The following is a 21,149-nucleotide window of genomic DNA, read 5'->3' on the forward strand; positions in this document are numbered from 1 at the left end:
TCCTATTACCATTCTAGGACAGGTTTATGCTCAAGTAACAAGATGGTATGTGGGGCTGTGTGGTGGATCATATCGGGATGCCATATTCAACCATGAGGACAACTCTACATGTGATATCAGATTTGACTTGTACTTTAAATTGTAGACTCTAATTAGAACCTTTTAAATTCCTTAAATTAAGTTACCTTCATTATTTTTCAAGTCAACCTTTAAAAGCTTTAGTCCAACACAGGCATCAAGCAAGCGCTCCATCCCATCCACACTGGTGCTCAAGTGAGAAGCAATGGTTGCTGCAGAAACTGGTTCCTGTGCTTCATGTAGAAAATCAAAAACTCCCAGTTCACATGCTGTGAACATGGTCTACAAAGGAAAGCCAAAAAATTACATTCAGATCTCTGCTGCATGCCAATAGTTCTAGACTTCTTATGTAAAAAGAAAAACTGCATGTAAGCTGAATGTAACCAACATACGGTTAAGTTTGTCAAATTTTAGTGCGCTAAAAATATTGAACAGTTTTCTCAGCACCTAAAAATTCTATTCTATTTAAACTGCCGCAGTTGTGCATTCAAAACATAAATCCAGACTTGGCCGGTAACTAGTAGCTTCGCTATTTGATATTGTAACAAGTCCATCTGAGGTGGGCAAATTTTACTGCAATAAAAATACTGCAGTTTTCTCAGCAGGGAAATATCATAAGTATTTTAAAATAGGAAAGGCACGTGGTAAAAGACAGGGAAGTGGACATGATGATGAGAGCAGAGGCCGAGGCCGTGGGCAAGGTGAAACTGCACTCGTGCTTGGTGTTTTACACTTTTTTTTTTTAATGACTTTTTTTCTTTTGTAGAGGGCGGTCACACTGTACGATCTTGCATCGTGCTGGGCCTTGTGGTGCCACGGAAGCCTGTGACACCACAATCGCTGCTCCTGCTGCTACAGAAGAAAGAAGACATCAGTAAGCAAAACTCTGCCTGATCTCTCCTCATCCACTCCAATCCCCCCCTCCCCTCCTCCCCTGTTCCCCCCCTCTTTTTACCCCCCTCCCCACCTCTCCTTTCTGCCAACGAACGCTGATCTGTACTGTTCCTGCTGCGACAGAAAACATCAAGCAGAAGAAGACAACTGTAAGTAGATTTTATGATCCCTCCTCATCCACCCCAATCCCTCTCTCCCCCACTTTCTGCCACCAAGCGCTGATCAGTACTTGATCACTCGATTTTTGGCAGTTTTTTTTCGTGCTTCCTGCAGCGGCCGAGCGCTGATCAGTGACCACAGATCACTGATCCACACTCGTGCTCGCTGCTTTCCAGGACTTTTTTTTGTCCCTGTCCATTTTTTCTCCCCTCCACTTTGCACCACCTGTGTGCGTGCATCCAGCAGCCGCAAATCACCAATCAGCACTCGTGCTCACTGTTTTACACTTTTTTTTTCACTGACTTTTTTTGTACAGGGTGGTCACACTGTCAGATCGTGAGCCGTGCTGGGCCTTGCGGTGCCACAGAAGCCTGTGACACCACAATCGCTGCTCCTGCTGCTACAGAAGAAAGAAGACATCAGTAAGAAAATCTCTGCCTGATCTCTCCTCATCCACCCCAATCCCCCTCTCCCCTGTTTCCCCCCTCCTCACCTCTCCTTTCTGCCAAGGAGCGCTGATCTGTACTGTTCCTGCTGCGACAGAAAACATCAGGCAGAAGAAAGAAGACAACTGTAAGTAGATTTTTTGATCCCTCCTCATCCACCCCAATCCCCCTCTCCCCTCCTTTCTGCCACCAAGCGCTGATCAGTACTTGATCGCTCGACTTTTGATAGTTTTTCTTTTTGCGCTTCCTCCAGTGGCCAAGCGCTGATCAGTAATCCTCCAGTGGCCAAGCGCTGATCAGTGACCGCAGTTCACTGATCTACACTCATGCTCGCTGTTTTACACTTTTTTTCTCCCCCCCACTTTGCACCACCTCCGTGCGCACATCCAGCAGCTGCCAAGCATTGATCAGTGACGTAATTCACTGATCTGCACTCATGCTTGCTGTTTGCACCACCTTCGGTTGTTCCTTTATTTTTTATCTTTTTCTTTCAGAAAAAAAAAAGTTTACACCAAGCACACTGACACACACATACACAACTGAATAACTGAATAAAAGTACTGACACACACACACCACATACATAAAAAAATGTCCCGCTCATCCCAAACCCGCTATTCAGTGAAGAAGGCATAGACTTTCCTTGCCTCCGACACTGACATTGAGGAAGAAGATACCACCTTTCTTTATGCTTCTGACTTCTCGTCGTCCTCCTCTTCCTCCTCAGGTGATGCTGAACTGCCAAGAAGACACCGCAGGACAGAAGATGAACCAGCGCCCCAATTACTGACCCCGTATGGACCTCGTCCCCAGAAAATTATGAGCCACTGATTTCTGATTTTGTGGCACAATCAGAAATCAAGTTTGACACCACCAACCTCACAGAAATAGACTTTTTCAAAGTCTTTTTCTCTGAGGATTTTTTAAATCTCTTGGTGAGCCAAACTAATTTGTACGTTCAACAATTTTTGGCACAAAACCGCTCTTCATCATTTTCTAACTGGACTCCTGTAGACGCAGTAGAAATGATGAAGTTTTGGGGCCTGGTCCTTTACATGGGGATAATGAAGAAGCCAGAAGCTCGGCAATATAGGAGTGTTGACACTCCAGTGTTCCGAATTGTCATGATGACCCAAACATGTTTTGAGGCCATAAACAAGTTCTTGCATTACAACGATAATGCACGGTGTCCCAAAAGAGATGACCACAACTTTGATCATCTTTTCAAAGTTTGGCCGGTCATTGAGTCCTTCAACAACAAGTTTGCTGAAGTGTACATGCCCCAAATGGACATCTGCGTGGATGAGTCCCTAATTCATTTTAAGGGGAGGCTTGGATTTCGGCAGTACCTGCCCAGTAAGAGGGCCAGGTACAGAATTAAAAAGTACAAACTTGGTGAAAGTACCTCAAGGTACATTCACAAGTTTAGGGTTTATGAAGGGAAGGTCTCCCGGACTGAATCCCCTAAATACCTCCCTGTCCTGGGAGTGAGTGAGAAAATTGTGTGGGATTTGGTGCACCCATTGCTGGATCAAGGTTATCACCTCAACGTGGATAACTTTTATACCAGCATCCCACTCTTCAAATCCCTCTCTGCGCAAAGCACTGCAGCCTGCGGTATAGTCCACAAAAATCAGAGAGGATTCCCGAAGACGCTAATTGGGCAGATGTTCAGAAGGGGTCAGAGCAGAGCCCAATGTTATGACCACGTGTTGGCTGACAAGTACAAGGACAAGAGGGATGCCCTTCTCTTAACCACCATACATAGTGATGGCAGCACCCCCAGCAATATACGAGGTTATGCTACACAGGTCGTCAAACCAGACTGCGTAGTGGGGTACAACAAGTACATGGGGGGAGTTGATCTCTCTGATCAAGTCCTCCAGCTGTACAGTGCTTTGAGAAAGGCCAGAGTGTGGTACAAGAAGCTGGCCGTGCACTTAGTACAGATGGCAATGCACAACGCTTTCCTGCTATTACGATGTGCAGGTCAGACTTCTACGTTGTATCTTCAGTTCCAGGAGGTAGTGATCAAGGCCCTGATATTTGGCAGTGGTGGAGGAGCGTGCCCCAGTACTTCAAAAACTGAAGGACCTCGAATTGTACCAGGCCAGCATTTCCCGGGGGAGATCCCTCAAAGCGGAAAAAAGGTAAGTCACAAAAAAGTGCAGAGTGTGTTACAAAAGGGGAGTACGCAAGGACACCATTTATCAATGTGAGACCTGTCCCGACAAATCTGGTCTGTGTATGAAAGAATGCTTCTGACTGTACCACACATCCATGTACTACTAAATTCAGTTCTGACTTACACAACTGACGTATGACAACCTGACGAACACTACACAACTGACGTATGACAACCTGACGAACGCTACACAGCTGAAGTATGACAACCTGACGAACGCTACACAACTGACAAAAGACACTACATTATAAAATTCACATATCAGGAATCAGTAGATCAGTTCCAAAGAGGGGGCACTTGTCGGGCATTTTCACTGTTTAAGCACATCAGGGGCTCTGCAAACGCGACATGACACCCAGAGACCATTCCATCAAAGTCTGCATTCCTTCCCTTCCGAGCCCTGACGTGCGCCCAAACAGTAATTTTCTCCCACACCTATGGGGTACTCAGGAGAAATTGCACAACAGATTTTGAGGTCTATTTTCACCTGTTTCCCTCATGAAAATAAAAAAATGTGGCTAAAAGATAATTTTTGTGGAAAAAAAATGATTTTTTTTCACGGCTCTATGTTATAAACTTTTGCAAAACACTTAGGGGTTCAAAGTGCTCAGTACACATCTAAATAAGTTCCCTAAGGGGTCTAGTTTCCAAAATGGGGTCACTTGTGGGGGGGTTCCACTATTTAGGCACATCAGGGGCTCTCCAAACGCGACATGGTTTCCTCTCTCAATTCCAGCGAGTTTAGCCTTGAAACGGTGCTCCTTCCCTTCCAAGCCCTACTGTGCGCCCAAACAATGGCTTTTCCCCACATATGGGGTATCAGCGTACTGAGGAGAAATTGTACAACAACTTTTGGGGTTTGATATCTCCTGTTAGCCTTGTGAAAATAAAAAAATTGTTGGCTAAAAGATCATTTTTGTGGAAAAAAAAAGGTTTTTTTTTTCACGGCTCTACATTATATACCTTTGCGAAATACTTGGGGGTTCAAAGTGCTCACCACACATCTAAATAAGTTCCTTAAGGGGTCTAGTTTTCAAAATGGGGTCGCTTGTGGGGGGTTTCCACTGTTTAGGCATATCAGGGGCTCTCCAAACGCAACATGGTGTCCGCTCCCAAGTACAGCGAGTTTTGCATTGAAAATGTCAAAAGGTGCTCCTTGCCTTCCGAGCCCGGCCATGAGCCCAAACAATGGCTTTCCCACACATATGGGGTATCAGCGTACTCAGGAGAAATTGTACAACAATGTTTGGGGTCCAATTTCTCCTGTTACCCTTGTAAAAATAAAAAAATTGTGGCTAAAAGATAATTTTTGTGGAAAAAAAAGTGTTTTTTTTTCACGGCTTTATGTTATAAACATTTGCGAAACACTTGGGGGTTCAAAGTGCTCACCACACATCTAAATAAGTTCCTTAAAGCGCACCTGTCAGCAGGATTGTGCTCAGTAAACTACATACACTGTCAGGTTGGTGACATTACACTAATTAATATGATACCTTGGTTGATGAAATCCGTCCTGTGGTTCTTGTGTAATCTTTACTTTCAGTTTGGAGATAATGATATGCTCGTGCTTCGGGGCGGCATGTGGGAGGTGCTCTATCTGGTGCTCTGCTTACATATTCATCTGTATGCTCTTATGACAGCTCACTGATCGTTCACTGACCAGCCTCCTATTTTACCTTGCCCCGCATTACTAGTTGCATTATGTAAAATAGGAGGCAGGTCAGTGAACGATCAGTGAGCTGTCTTAAGAGCATACAGATGAATATGCAAGCAGAGCACAAGATAGAGCCCCCACCCCACCACAGGTTATATAGCCAAAAGCAAAAGAACACCGAAGAAAAGACGACCGTGAGGCCATATTCTATAAAAATAATAAATCTTTATTGATACAAAATATTAAAAAACAGGAAATAAATGGGAAAAGAGCACAGTACAACTAGCTATGCATAGGTGGGACTCGCAGCAGTGGAGACATTATCATGATATCGATAAATTTTTCAAGTGAAATATATATAACCGTTACATGTCATAACTAATAATAAGAAATAATAAATACTTACATTTCACATGTCACCCCTAAGAATACAGTGGCCACTACTCAATATGTGCATATACAGTTAGGTCCATATATATTTGGACAGAGACAACATTTTTCTAATTTTGGTTCTAGACATTACCACAATGAATTTTACACAAAACAATTCAGATGCAGTTGAAATTCAGACTTTCAGCTTTCATTTGAGGGTATCCACATTAAAATTGGATGAAGGGTTTAGGAGTTTCAGCTCCTTAACATGTGCCACCCTGTTTTTAAAGGGACCAAAAGTAATTGGACAATTGACTCCAAGGCTATTTCATGGACAGGTGTGTGAAATCCCTTCGTTATATCATTCTCAATTAAGCAGATAAAAGGCCTGGAGTTGATTTGAGGTGTGGTGCTTGCATTTGGAAGGTTTTGCTATGAAGTAAACATGCGGTCAAAGGAGCTCTCCATGCAGGTGAAACAAGCCATCCTTAAGCTGCGTAAACAGAAAAAACCCATCCGAGAAATTGCTACAATATTAGGAGTGGCAAAATCTACAGTTTGGTACATCCTGAGAAAGAAAGAAAGCACTGGTGAACTCATCAATGCAAAAAGACCTGGGCGCCCACGGAAGACAACAGTGGTGGATGATCGCAGAATAATCTCCATGGTGAAGAGAAACCCCTTCACAACAGCCAACCAAGTGAAGAACACTCTCCAGGAGGTAGGCGTATCAATATCCAAATCTACCATAAAGAGAAGACTGCATGAAAGTAAATACAGAGGGTTCACTGCACGGTGCAAGCCACTCATAAGCATCAAGAATAAAAAGGCTAGACTGGACTTTGCTAAAAAGCATCTAAAAAAGCCAGCACAGTTCTGGAAGAACATTCTTTGGACAGATGAAACCAAGATCAACCTCTACCAGAATGATGGAAAAAGAAAAGTATGCCAAAGGCGTGGTACAGCTCATGATCCAAAGCATGCCACATCATCTGTAAAACACGGCGGAGGCAGTGTGATGGCTTGGGCATGCATGGCTGTCAGTGGCACTGGGTCACTAGAGTTTATTGATGATGTGACACAGGACAGAAGCAGCCGAATGAATTCTGATGTATTCAGAGCCATACTGTGTGCTCAGATCCAGCCAAATGCAGCCAAACTGATTGGTCGTCGTTTCATACTACAGATGGACAATGACCCAAAACATAAAGCCAAAGCAACCCAGGAGTTTATTAAAGCAAAGAAGTGGAATATTCTTGAATGGCCAAGTCAGTCACCTGATCTCATCCCAATTGAGCATGCATTTCACTTGTTAAATACTAAACTTCAGAGAGAAAGGCCCACAAACAAACAGCAACTGAAAACCACCGCAGTGAAGGCCTGGCAGAGCATCAAAAAGTAGGAAACACAGCGTCTGGTGATGTCCATGAGTTCAAGACTTCAGGCAGTCATTGCCAACAAAGGGTTTTCAACCAAGTACTAGAAATTAACATTTTATTTACAATTATTTAATCTATCCAATTACCTTTGGTCCCTTTAAAAACAGGGTGGCACATGTTAAGGAGCTGAAACTCCTAAACCCTTCATCCAATTTTAATGAGGATACCATCAAATGAAAGCTGAAAGTGTGAACTTCAACTGCATCTGAATTGTTTTGTTTAAAATTCATTGTGGTAATGTCTAGAACCAAAATTAGAAAAATGTTGTCTCTGTCCAAATATATATGGACCTAACGGTATGTATCTACACATCACCCCATAGGAACAGGGAGACATAGTATCCAAAGAATAAGTCCATATATATAATAACAGACACTTCTAGCTTACCTATGGGTGGGCGTGCCAAATATGGCCGGTGATCAAAGCGGGAGGGGGTAAGTACTCTCCAGACTGCCGCCCCAACGCACGTTTCAGAAAACTCCCTTCGTCAGGGGACAGCAATTCGATTAATTGCGTGAAGCATGTGAAGGGTTAATAAACTTCTTGAATGTGATTTTGAGCACCTTGAGGGGTGCATTTTTTAGAATGGTGTCACTTTTGGGTATTTTCTGTCATGTAGACCCCTCAAAGTGACTTCAAATGTGGTGTGGTCCCTAAAAAAATGGTTTTGCAAATTCGCTGCTCAACTTTTAACCCTTATAGCTTCCTAACAAAGAAAAAAATTGGTTCCAAAATTATGCTGATGTTAAGTAGACATGAGGGAAATGTTATTTATTAACTATTTTGTCTGACATATCTCTCTGATTTAAGGGCATGAAAACTAAAATTTTAAAATTTGCGAAGTTTTCGGCAAATTTCCAATTTTTTTCACAAATAAACGCAATTTATATCGAATAAATTTTACCACTATCATGAAGTACAATATGTCACGAAAAAACAGAATCTCAGAATCAGTGGGATCCGCTGAAGCGTTCCAGAGTTATTGTTTCATAAAGTGACAATGGTCTTAATCATAAGAATTGGCCTGGTCATTAACGTGCAAACCACCTTCGGGGGTAAATGGGTTAAAGAAGTTGAAGATCGAGTACCTTGAATCCCATATAAAAGGATAATCGCATGCAATTATCAGAAGAGACACATACTCAAATGTAAGCCATAAAGGAATGAACCTATCCTATCTGTAGCAGGGCTACTAAGAAGGTAATAAATATGGGTACCTGTACATTAAGAGTCAAAGTAGGAAGGAGTACACAGGTATATGGAGAGAGTGAGGGGGACCTAGATAAGGGCAGAGCCTACGCGTATCGCTATCTAGCAGATTCGTTAGGGCAGGTCGTGACATTGAGTGTGTGTGCACATATATATAACAAGAAATAGGCCCGATGCTATTGCATTGGGAGTGCGGTGAAATGAACATCTGTGTATCCTTAGTGGTGCTAACAGGAGCAGTGGACATGTGTCACACCGTTTACGCTTTCCAACATACCTGTTCTATGTCATCCTTCCGCATTTGAGTATTGTATTTGTTGCATCATTTAACTTCTTTCACACCTGTGCACTGTCTCTTCCTTGTTGTGTGCTGTATTTTGGTATCTGGTATTCTGTTTCTTGAGTGATGTTCACCATGTGGTGTCTCCCCTGTGCTGTGTGTGTGCTTATACTATATGGTCTCTTGGAAGCTGTTGTGACTATAATTGGATGTGGTACATTGTTTTGCGTAGTTTGATGTGTGTGTGATTGTCCGTTTCCAAGGTGGAGAAAAAAAGGAAGTGAAAGGATACAATTTATTAACATGTCAAAAATAATGGCAAAGCTTCATACTTTTACATAATAGAAACAGAAAAACAATCCATACATATTGCTGTGACGTCACCGCTTGTCACCATGGCAGCCATGTCCGGCGACACAGCCGTGTTTACATCTCCCGCGCCGACACCGCCGGGACATCGACAATACCGCTAACAGCTGATAGATAGGCAACCCGGCGGTGGGCGACCAATCACATCAGCTGCTAGCGGTATTCAAATCTGGTGCCAATACCGTTAGCAGCTGATTAGTCGCCAGCCTTGGTGGGAGATTCAAATCCCACGAGGCATTCTCATTGGCTTAGCCGGCGGGCGGCTCAGCCAATGAGCAGTGCCGCGCGGGATTCAAATCCCCCGCCAAAGCCGCGCAGCACCGCTCATTGGCTGAGCTGCCGGCGGCTGAGCCAATGAGCGGCTCGGGATTCAAATCCCCCGCCAAAGCCGCGCGGCACCGCTCAGCCAATGGGCGGTGAAGCGCGCCTTGGTGGGGGATTTGAATTCCGCGCGACACCGCTCACTGGCTCAGGCGGGCGGCTCAGCCAATGAGCGGTCCCGCGCGGCTTTGGCGGGGGATTCAAATCCCGTGCAGCACCGCTCATTGGCTCAGCCGGCAGGGGATTTGAATCCCGCGTCGCTCATTGGCTCAGCCAATGAGCGGTGCTGCGCGGTTTTGAGCGGAGCGGGATTCAAATCCCCCGCCAAAGCCGCTCAGCCAATGAGTGGCGCGGGATTCAAATCCCCGGCCCCACCGGCTGAGCCAATGAGCGGTGCCACGGGGGATTTGAATCCCCCGCCAAAGCCGCACGGCCAGGGGCGGCTCAGCCAATGAGCGGTGCCATGCGGCTTTGGCGGGGGATTTGAATCCCGTGCGACACCGCTCATTGGCTCAGGCGGGCAGCTCAGCCAATGAGCTGTGTCGCGCGGCTTTGGCGGGGGATTCAAATCCCGTGCGGCACCGCTCATTGGCTCAGCCGGCAGGGGATTTGAATCCCGCACCGCTCATTGGCTGAGCTGCCGCCGGGTGAGCCAATGAGCGGTGCGGGATTCAAATCACCCACCAAAGCCACGCAGCACCGCTCATTGACTGAGCACCCCCGGCGCTCAGCCAATGAGCGGCGCGGGATTCAAATCTCCCGCCCCCCCGACTGAGTCAATGAGCGGTGCCACGCGGGATTTGAATCCCCCGCCAAAGCCGCGCGGCCAGGGGCGGCTCATTGTCTGAGCAGCCGGCAGCTGAGCCAATGAGCGGCTCGGGATTCAAGTCCCCCGCCGGTTGAGCCAAAGAGCGGTGCAGTGTGGGATTTGAATCCCCCACCAAAGCCGCGCGGCCAGGGGCGGCTCAGCCAATGAGCAGTGCCGCGCAGCTTTGAATCCCCTGCCCCGCCGGCTGATCCAATGAGCGGTGCAGCGCGGGATTTGAATCCCTCGCCAAAGCCGCACAGCCAGGGGCGGCTCAGCCAATGAGCGGTGCCGCACGGCTTTGGCAGGGGATTTGAATCCCGCGCCGTTCATTGGCTCACCCGGCGGCAGCTCAGCCAATGAGCTGAATCCCAGCCGCCATATCGGAATACCCATAACTTGGGTGTTCCAATATGGCGGACGGCGGAGTTCCAATGCGAGCAGCCGGGAGATGACCTCCCTACGGCGGGAGATGACCTCCATATGGCGAGAGATGAGCCAATGACTGGCACGGGATTCAAATCCCACGCCAAAGCCACGCGGCACCGCTCAGCCAATGAGCAATGCCGCGCGCCTTGGCGGGGGATTTGAATCCTGTGCGGCACCGCTTATTGGCTCAGCCGGCGGGTGATTTGAATCCCGTGCCTCTCATTGGCTGAGCGCCAATCACAGAAACAGCTGTGCTTGCAGTGAAATAAAAAAGTAAAAGTTTGGACTTGGTCAAGCTATTTGACCAAGTCGGATTTAAGAAAACCTGACCTGGGCTTTTCTTTTCTGAGTGATCTACAGGATGGTAGTGGGGCGGGTCACTCCCTCCAGCCCGGATCTTACAACTGGCTCATGTCCAGGATTCAAATTTAAACCTCACCAAAGGTTTGTGTATGTCAGTGGCTTGTTTGCTAGCTGCAAAGCAGGAGGCTCTGTGCACTGCAAGCCTGTGTGAAGCCAAAGCACAGACCTGTGAAGGCAACATAACGGGTGCATCTCTGAGCAAAATGGCGCTGCCATCGCCCACGGCAACCAGTTTACACAGACTGTTTGGACCACCCGGCCTGCGATCCGGAGGACAAGCATTTTCATTTAAGTTGTGAGTTTTTGCAAATAAAGACATTTAAGTTAAACTTAAAGGTGGAGGCCCTAGAGGAGGTGGGGGAAGCAGAAGCACTAGAGGAAGTGTTAGATATAGAGGTTTGTCCCGCAAGCCTTGAGGATTCCAAGACTTGCTGTCTAGTGACACCTTGGTGTCTAGTGGTTTAGTTCTCCATCCCCTGGTGTGTAGTAGTTTAATTTTCCAACCCAAGCTGTTTAGTAGTTTACTTTTCCAACCCCTGTTGTCTATTAGTTTAGTTCTCCATGTTCTGGTGTGTATTGGCTTCGTTCTCCAACCCTAGCTGTTTAGTAGTTTAGTTCTCCAATCCCTGTTGTCTATTAGTTTGGTTTTCCATCCTCTCTGTTCTCCCACTCCTGGCCCTGAGAATCACCGTCCTACTCTTCCTGCCCTGACAGCACAGTACAGTCCGCGTGCGCCTCAAGTATATGAGTCTCATCAGGATCACTTCCAGCCACAGGGGTTAACGTCTGGTGATGAGGGTTTGGATTCTGCTCGGAAACTACTTCGTCCGGCCCCGGATCAACTAAAAAAAATTTTGGACATCGCTGCACATGCTTTCCCCCTCGAGTCTGTGAAGCTTTGGATCAGACTTCTGATTCCCCGAAATAGAATGTTTGAATAGCTCTGCTGACTCACCCATCTGTGTTCCCCACAGTCAGTTGGGCGGTTGGAGAGTTGTGATGTGGGGAAAAACAAGGGTAATTGGGGTGCCACCTCTGAGGACTGTACTGTGTGTGATGTTAAAGAGGAGGAAGAGGAGCAGAGGCCACTTGATGCAGCGCTTGTCATCTAGTGGAGCACATGTTCTTTCTGGCCCTTATCGATAAGTGTACAATCTGCAGTAACCCTCGCTCCACCATACCACTGCATGACCAGCTGTACCCTGACCTACTGTATCCTCACCCAGCCCTTGTAGATTGTTTGTGCGCCATCGCCGGCAGGGTCCTCTCTCCTCTTGTACCAGTCGATAACCCCTTTTCACATGTAAAGCACCATGGAATAAATGGCGCTATAATAATGAATAAGAAGAATTATACTACTCTGGGTCAATTGATGGCACTTTCCTGGTGTCTGCCCCTAATTTGATGCGTTTTGGCAGCTCTTGGGCCCGTTTGAAGGTGTTGTATATGCATTTGGTTTTGCCCCCCCATTGAATCCAATGGCGTTTTGCAATGTTTGGCGAATATTCGCCGAATAAATCGCCACAATACCAACCGGACACATTTCCAGACTGCTTGCACTGGAAAATTGATGTTTAAGCTTGTAAAGATGGAAGCTTTCCCCAACCTCATGGCAGCTGCTGTCCCTCGGAACTCGGTCCCCAGCCACCACTACTTATCCCGGTTTTCCATCCTGGCTTTACACAATCACGTGTCCCATAACATCAGCCGTGCCCTGAACAACACTGTTACTGGGAAGGTCCAATTAAACATGGACATGTGGACAAGTGCTTATGGCCAGGGATGCTACATTTCCATGACGGCAAACTGGGCGAATGTTGTGGAAGCCAGGACCCAGTCGGATCCTGGGACGGAACACGTGCTACCGACACAGAGGATTGCGGGCCCTGGTTCACTCAGGGTTTCCGCCACCTTTTAAAGCAGTTCCTGCACCTCCTCTTCCTTACCCTCCATCTTCAGAATGTCAACATCAGTCGCAAGCTGGAAGCACTGCAGCACTGCCTCGGTCAAGCGGCAACAGGCTCTGCATCTGCTAAGGTGACAAACCACACAGCGCTGCAGAGTTGTTGAAAGGTGTAACAGACCAGACTGATCAGTGGCTCTCACTCCCGAACCTACAGCCAGGCATGGTCGTGTGTGACAATGACCGTAACCTGGTGGCTGCTCTGAAGCTTGGCAACTTCGGGCACGTACCATGCCTGACGCATGTGCCCAACTTAGTGGTTCAGCGGTTTCTCAAAACCTACCCTAATCTTCCTGAGCTTCTTGTGAAAGTACACAGCATGAGTGCCCATTTCCGTAAGTAAACTACAGCTTCCGTTGCCCTGGCAGTGCTTCGCAGCGTTTACAACTTCCAGCTTACCGACTGGTGTGCGATGTCACCACGTGTTATAACTCAACGTTACATATGTTGGCAAGGCTTTGTGAGCAGCAGAGGGCAGTAGTTGAATACCAACATGCCCGTTAGTATTCCGGTCAGACTCCGCACATAACAGCTGATGAGTGGGCATGGATGTCTAATATCTGTGTGGTTCTCCAAAACTTTAAGGACTCGACCGAGATGGTGAGCGGCAATGACACTATAAAGAGCGTAACCATCCCGCTTCTCTGTCTCCTGAAATGCTCGCTGCTCAAAATTAAAGAGGGGGCTTTGCAGGCGGAGCAAGTTGAGATGGAGCAAGAAAATATACAGGGTGATGCTACACAGCCCAGCCTCATCTCATCTTCCCAAAGCAAATTGAGTGATGATGAGGAGGAGGAGGAACAGGAGCTTGTTGCCTGCACTACAGACAGTAGTACCCACACCACCTTCATACCGTCTGTTCAGCGTGGATGGCCTGAAGATGAGAAGGAGAGGAGGGAGGAGATGGACAGTCATCCTCTTGGTGGGGATAGGGAAGTCTTGGCTGTTGGCAGTCAGGCACACATGGCTGAGTTTATGTTTTGCTGCCTTTCCCGTGACCCTCGCGTTGTACACATTTTGACCAACACTAATTACTGGTTGGTCATCCTTCTAGACCCACGCTACAAGGAGAACTTTCCATCTCTCCTTCCTGTGGCGGAGAGGTCTATGAAAATGTTGCAGTACCAGAAGGCCCTAGTTTAAGATTAAAAAAATTCCCATCTGACAACACTGGCAGCAGAGGTCAAAGTTTCTTGGACAACCAAGGAGTATACACGTGGGAGACACACCAGATGCAGCAGAGGCAGGGGAACACTATCAAAGGTCTTGGGCAGTTTTCTCAGACCCTGCCACCGCCAAGGTAGTGATGCGCAGGGTACTCTGACAAGGAGGGAAAAGTTTTGGAAGACCCTACGAACATCCTCCATGATTCCTCTGTGCCTTACAATTATTGGGTATCCAAGCTAGACATGTGTCATGAACTGTCTCTCTACGCCTTTTGTCAGAGCGGGTTTTTAGTGTTACCGGGGGTATTATAACTGATAGGCGCATCCGCCTGTCAACCGAAAATGCTGACAGGCTGACTCTTATCAAAATGAACAAGGGCTGGATTGGACCAGGCTTCTCAAAACCACCGGATGACAGCAGCAGAACATAGACTCAAATCCAGTGTTTTTTTTCTGGTCTATTTCCATGCACTTCTTCCCACCCAAGCATGGGTATACGCTTCAGGATTTTGTCTTTTTTTGTGTCATTCTCCTCCTTTTTCTCCTTCTCCTCCTCCACCACTAAATCAACAGGGTGATCATGTTACCCTTGCTATAAATTTTTGAAGGGTGTTTAGAATGCCCGCATTAATAATTTTTAGAGGCCTACCTCTAAAATTCTTTTATAGGTATGTATACCCCCAGGGGTAAATGCTTTTCAGCCTATGCACTTAGTATATGCAAATTACCAGTCTAGGATACCCATTATTTAATAATGGGAAAAAATGTTTTCTGAGGCCATCCACTATGTCTCTTCAAAGGGGTATTGGAGTGCCTCCTTCAAATTTTTGGCATCCCTTGCACTTAGTGCACACGCTTTACTAGTCTAGGACACCCACTGCTTGTTAATGTGAAAAAAAGCTTTTCTGAGGCTTTTCTGAGGCTCCACATTCTAGTTGAGGGAACATTTTTGGAAACATAAAGAGTCAGTGAGTTCTATTAGTATATGATCCAGTATCTTGTTGTGGGCTGTCAGGTGGCCGTCACATAGTGAGTTCTCACACTGCATACAGCATTTCACAGCCGGGACAGGAGACTTTGTACAGTAAGTACAGAAGAGCCTGGTCTCCTCCATATCAGGCTGAGTAAACGCAAAACGCTCCACTATATTCCCCAACAGGGTTGATGAAATAACAGTCCTTGTGCTGCTACTAACAAAAAAAAAACTTTTTTCAGGGCTGGTTCAAATCTTCTCTATGTTCTACAATATTTATAATACCTCTCTTTTCTGCAATTCGTGTACAGTAAGCTATCGCGCATAGTCTGTGCTGCTGCAACCCCCAAAAAAACAACTAAACAACTTCTATTCTATTCCCTATTAATACCTCTGTAAAGGCCCCATCACACTTAGCGACGCTACAGCGATCCCGACAACCATATGACCTGTCAGGGATCGTTGCTGCGTCGCTATGTGATCGCTGGTGAGCTGTCAAACAGGCAGGCTCACCAGCAATCAGGGGAGCAGCGACATCGTGGAAAGAATCTTTCCACGATGTCCTGCTGCTGGTTACCAGCCTGCTGAAGCAGGAGCAGGCTGGTAACCATGATAAACAGCGGGTTACTAGGGGCACACGCGCACCTAGTAACCCGCTGTTTATCATGGTTACGAGCCTGCTACGGTGAGCGGGAGGTTACCGCTTACCGTAGCAGAGTGGTAACCATGATAAACAGCGGGTTACTAAGTGCGCGTGTGCCCCTAGTAACCCGCTATTTATCATGGTTACCAGCCTGATCGCTGGTCCCACTGGTCACACACAGCGATGTGTGCTGACCAGCAGGAGGGCAAAGACCAAAAAATGGTCCAGGACATTCTGCAGTGATCAGCGACCTCACAGCAGGGGCCTGATCGCTGTAAAGTGTCACACATAGCGACATCGCTGGTGAGGTCGCTGTTGCGTCACCAAAACCCTGACTCAGCAGCGATCTCGCTAGTGATCTCGCTATGTGAGACGGGGGCTTTAGCTGCATTTAGTATAGGGACAGGTGTTAGGTATCATCGGCTGGAAACGAGTCTTCACTCTGGTCACATACACATCTCTTACACTGTCTATAACTAAATAGCTTTTTTCAAAAAACTCATTGACAGATTCGTATAGCATTGATATGCAGGCATGTAGTCAGGTATTATTGCCTTATAGTCCTTGCTACTGCAACTGAATAATAAAAAAAAATCTCTATTCTATTCCCTATCAGGGTTGCCCCCACCTTTTACAACAGTTCCTGCACCTCCTCCTCTTCACCCTCCATCTCCGAAATGTCCACATCAGTCGGAAGCTGGAAGCACTCCAGCACTGCCTTGGCCAAGTGGCAACAGGCTCTGCTGATGCTAATCTGCTTAGGTGACAAACAGCACACCGCTGTAGAGTTGTTGAAAGGTCTAATAGACCAAACTGGCTCTTGGCCCTGAAACTATAGGCAAGCATTGTCTTGTGTTGGAATGGCCGCAACCTATTGGCGGCTCTGAAATTTGGCCACGTTGCACACGTACCATGCCTGGCCCACGTGCTCAACTTAGTGGTTCAGCGGTTTCTCAAAACCTACCCTGATCTGTCTGAGCTGCTTGTGAAAGTACGCCGCATGTGTGCCCATTTCAGCAAGTCAGCTACAGCTTCTGCCATCCTGGCAGTGCTTCAGCGGCGTTTGCAACTTCCATCTCACTGACTGGTGTGTGATGTTACCACGCGTTGGAACTCAACGTTAGACATGTTGGCAGAGCGTTGTGAGCAGCAGAGGGCAGTAGTTGAATACCAGCTTCAACATGCCTGTCGGTATTCCGGTCAGCCTCCGCACATAAGAGCTGATGAATGGGCATGGATGTCTGAGCGTGATGATGCCATAATCAGCGCAAACATCCCGCTTCTCTGTCTACTGAAACATTCGCTGCTCACAATTAAAGAGGAGGCTTTAGACAAACCAAACTGCAACTGAAAAAAATATATATTTTTCTATTCCCTATTAATACTGCTGTTAGCTGCATTTAGTATCTATAATTTGATTGTTTTTTCCAAAAACTCATTGATAGATTCATAATTTTTACGTTGATCTGTACTCAAAAATTCATGTAAGCAGGCAGGGTTGCTCACGTTCCTCCACAGTTTGGTGCTGCCACATACAAAATAGAACCTCTTTTCAGGGCCAATTCAAATCTATTCTATTTTCTACAATATTACTATATTATCTCTATCATCTGCAATTTGTGTACGGTTAACTATCGCACAAGGGAAAGCATATTGCAGGCATCTAGTCAGGGATTAGTGCCTTATAGTCCGTGCTGCTGCAACCAAAAACAAAAAAGAAAAAAAATTCTATTCTGTTCCCTATTAATACGACTGTTAGCTGCATTTAGTATATGGACAGGTGCTAGGTAACATCTGCTGGAAAGGAGTCTTCATTCTGGTCACATACAGGTGCTTCTCACAAAATTAGAATAACTTAATTTATTTCAGTTTCTCAATACAAAAAGTGAAACTCATATATTATATAGAGTCATTACAAACAGAGTGATCTATTTCAAGTGTTTATTTCTGTTAATGTTGATGATTATGGCTTACAGCCAATGAAAAGACAAAAGTCATTATCTCAGTAAATTAGAATATTTAACAAAAAACACCGGCAAAGGCTTCCTATGCGTTTAAAAAAGGTCCCTTAGTCTGTTTCAGTAGGCTCCACAATCATGGGGAACACTGCTGACTTGACAGATGTCCACAAGACAGTCATTGACACACTCCACAAGGAGGGTAAGCCACAAAAGTTAATTGCTAAAGAAGCTGGCGTTCACAAAGTGCTGTATCCAAGCATATTAATTGAAAGTTAAGTGGAAGGAAAAAGTATGGTAGGAAAAGGTTCTCCTTGTGAGAAGCACCTGTACATCTCTTCCACTGTGTATAACTTGATTGCTTTTTTAAAAAACTCATTGACAGATTCGTGATTTTTACAGTGATCTGTACTCAGAAATTCATCAAAGCAGGCAAAATTAACTGATTTAATGTGTCCATTCGCAGTTTCTCTGTAGCTTCTGCGTGTAAGAAGTAATGGTGGAAAACTTTACGCTACTGGAGCTGGAATTACCACTTCAGAAGTCTCTAGTGCTTTGTTTCTATCCATTTCTGGGTGCTTCTTGAAGTATGTTTGGGGTCATTGTCCTGCTGGAAGACCCATGATCTAGGATGCAAACCCAGCTTTCTAACACTGGGCACTATGTTGCAACCCAAAATCCTTTGGGAATCTTTATATTTCATTATACCTTGCACACAGTCAAGATAAAACACTAGGGAGAGAGTAGATAAATAAAGTCTTATCCAACAACTGAAGTTATCTATAAGATTGTAACTAACCTAATTTATTACTTAAAAAGGATTTTAAATATTGTACAGCTGCTGAGGATCCACGGGTTGCAAAACCGACAAGCATGTATTGAAGATGTCAATTCTCAGGGATTTATTCAAACATGTGGCTTTTATTCAATGCGTTTCAAAGTGTTTAGCACTTCTTCTTCAGGAAATGACCACATACCAGAATTGACGCCTTCCATACACAGCAGCACGGGAGGTATCCACAAATTATTCCTATCTTCTTGCACACAGTTAAGGCATCCAGTGCCTTTATTTGTAGGCCTCATTCCATTTACAGTAAACAGTTGAATGATGTGCTTTGACAAAAAGCTCTATCTTGGTCTCACCTGTCCACAAGACGCCTGCAGGCCATCTATAATTGCTGGTGGGCGCCTGCTGGCATTCTATAAATTGTCACAGCCGCCTGCTTGCACTCCAAGTTTCAAAATTTACAGAATATATATGAAAGAGAAAATTTGACCACCTCAGATGGATACATTATATTGCAGTAGCAATATACGGCTATGCAAAGCATAGCTGGCTGCTCGCCCTCCAAAAATGCTTAGTGAGGGCTGGCTGCTGGCCTTCTAAAAATGTTGAGTGAAGGTCGGCTGCTGGACATCCAAGTTTTAAACTTTATAGAATATATATATATGAAAATAAAAATTTGACCACCTCAGATGGATACAGTATATTGCAGTAGCAATATATGGCTATGCAAAGCATAGCTGGCTGCTGGCACTCCAAAAATGCTTAGCGTTGGCTGGCTGCTGGCTCTCTAAAAATCCTGAGGGAGGGCCGGCTGCTGGCCCTCTAAAATTTGAGTGAGGGCCACTGAATGGCCCTCTGACAACAGTGAGGGCTGCATGATGGCCCTCTACAAATAGTGATGGCCCTGAAAAAAATGGGACTTTCAGAGTCCCTCCTTCATAAATTAAACAAGATGTGTCCGATCATGTCTCACACACCACATGGCCAGATAAGGTGTTAAAATGTTAAAATTACATTTTGGGGTGAATTTTTTTTCACCGTTGAAAACAATGCAAAGTGTGCAAAAACACAGCAACACCTCTACGCGTGAACATAACCCAAGCAGTGGAGGAGTATTTTTTTTTCTCTTATTTGTTTTGCCTTATGTACAAGTCATTATCCTAGAAAGAATGTTTCTTAACATTCTTTCCAGTAAAATCGATTTTAGCTTTGATTTTGTATGTTTTATTGTCAGTCCGTAAAAGTGGCGTAATAGTCTGACAACATTGCTCACAGTAGCGACCTGGGATTCAGAGATGCTTCCAAGGGACTTCCCCTTGCTGCTTCCATGTAATTTTGGCGCTGTTTCCATCGATTTGAGAAATTTTTAGGCACCTCCAGACCTCTGGGGGGGGGGGGGGACCCAGAAAATTACTTGAGTTTACCATCACTAAAAACCACCTTTTTGAACCCCTGAGGAAATTTTCAGCGAACTCTGTACCTTGCCAAAACCAAGTGCTGTGTAATTTACTCATTGACTCCAGTTACAGGTGTCCTTACATGACTGCAATTATGCAATTTCAATTGTTGCAGTCACATGCTAACTAGAGTTTCAGCCACTTCTTTATGTGCTATTGAGAAGAGGTTGAGACTCTAGTTGGTATGGGACCACAATTCATTGTACTATTGAGAAGTGGCTGAGACTCTATTTGAACACAACTTGGCAAATCTCATATTTCTGGTCACTGTTGCGACTGATGTTCAAAGGAATAGAAGTTATTGCTTAAGGGGTTTGTTCCCCTTCAGTAAATGAATGTCCCCGGCTGGAGAAACAAACTGTGCAGTACTCACCTTCACCTCGTCCGACAGTGAGTCTTTGATGCTGCTCTGGGTGTGTCTATTGCTGCGGCGTTGACATCACATTGACAACGTGGCAGCCAATCAGCGGTTCAGAAGGGGGTGTTCGGTCTACACTGGCAAAGCCACTGAACTCACTGATTCGCTGTTGACATGATGTCAGTGCCGTAGCCAAGGCCAGATATAAAGAGCAGTAGCGGAGTCTTGCCAGTGGACCCACGAAAGGCGAGTACATCATGATTTCATCCTTTGTGCAGCTGGAAACATTCATTTACAGAAATGGAACAACCCCCTTAAGGTCTTTACACTAGTTAATAAAATCAATGCTCATCATCAGTGATTTCTCGCAGGTCCTGTATTATTGCTCATAAGGTTCTTGCTGGTCTGTGTTTCCTGTTCATATGTGTTACCTAGTAAACAATGAAGTATGCATAGAAAATACATGATCTCTCTGTATTGTTGTGGCTGGAGGTTGCTTATTGTAATGAATGCAAGTTGCAATTGCCTATTGCTGAGACTAATGTTTTGTCACCCAATAATAGTTATATTGCAAAAATTGTAAGCAAAATTTTCATTTGCCAAATAAACCACTTGTGTAATACTGTGTACTCGGCCCTGACTGGCATTTCGCCCAGTATTCAGGTGACGTTTCAGGGCAGAAAGACACAGTACACAGTATTACATAAGCAGTTTATTTGGCAAGCTAATATTTTACTTATAACTTTTGCAATGACTATTAATGTTTCACTGTTATTTCTATGGGCGGTATTCTGTTGGGGTTTATAAGGAGTAATATGTTTTACAATGAGAATTGCTATACC

General features: G+C 45.4%; 1 protein-coding gene across 2 annotated transcripts in view; it reads right to left on the minus strand.

Moving 5' to 3' along the window:
• The window catches only part of ASMT (acetylserotonin O-methyltransferase), a 106,651-nt gene that overhangs the window by 63,231 nt on the left and 22,271 nt on the right, over positions 1-21,149 (minus strand). For both annotated transcript variants that reach the window (XM_073667359.1, XM_073667358.1), the window contains exon 3: positions 186-360. In XM_073667359.1, coding sequence (XP_073523460.1) covers positions 186-360 — 175 coding nt within the window. The remainder of the gene's footprint in view (positions 1-185; positions 361-21,149) is intronic.

Source organism: Phyllobates terribilis, unplaced genomic scaffold (assembly GCF_046119375.1).
Source record: "Phyllobates terribilis strain yellow unplaced genomic scaffold, ASM4611937v1 Scaffold_2__4_contigs__length_985480577, whole genome shotgun sequence".
NCBI lineage: Eukaryota > Metazoa > Chordata > Amphibia > Anura > Dendrobatidae > Phyllobates > Phyllobates terribilis.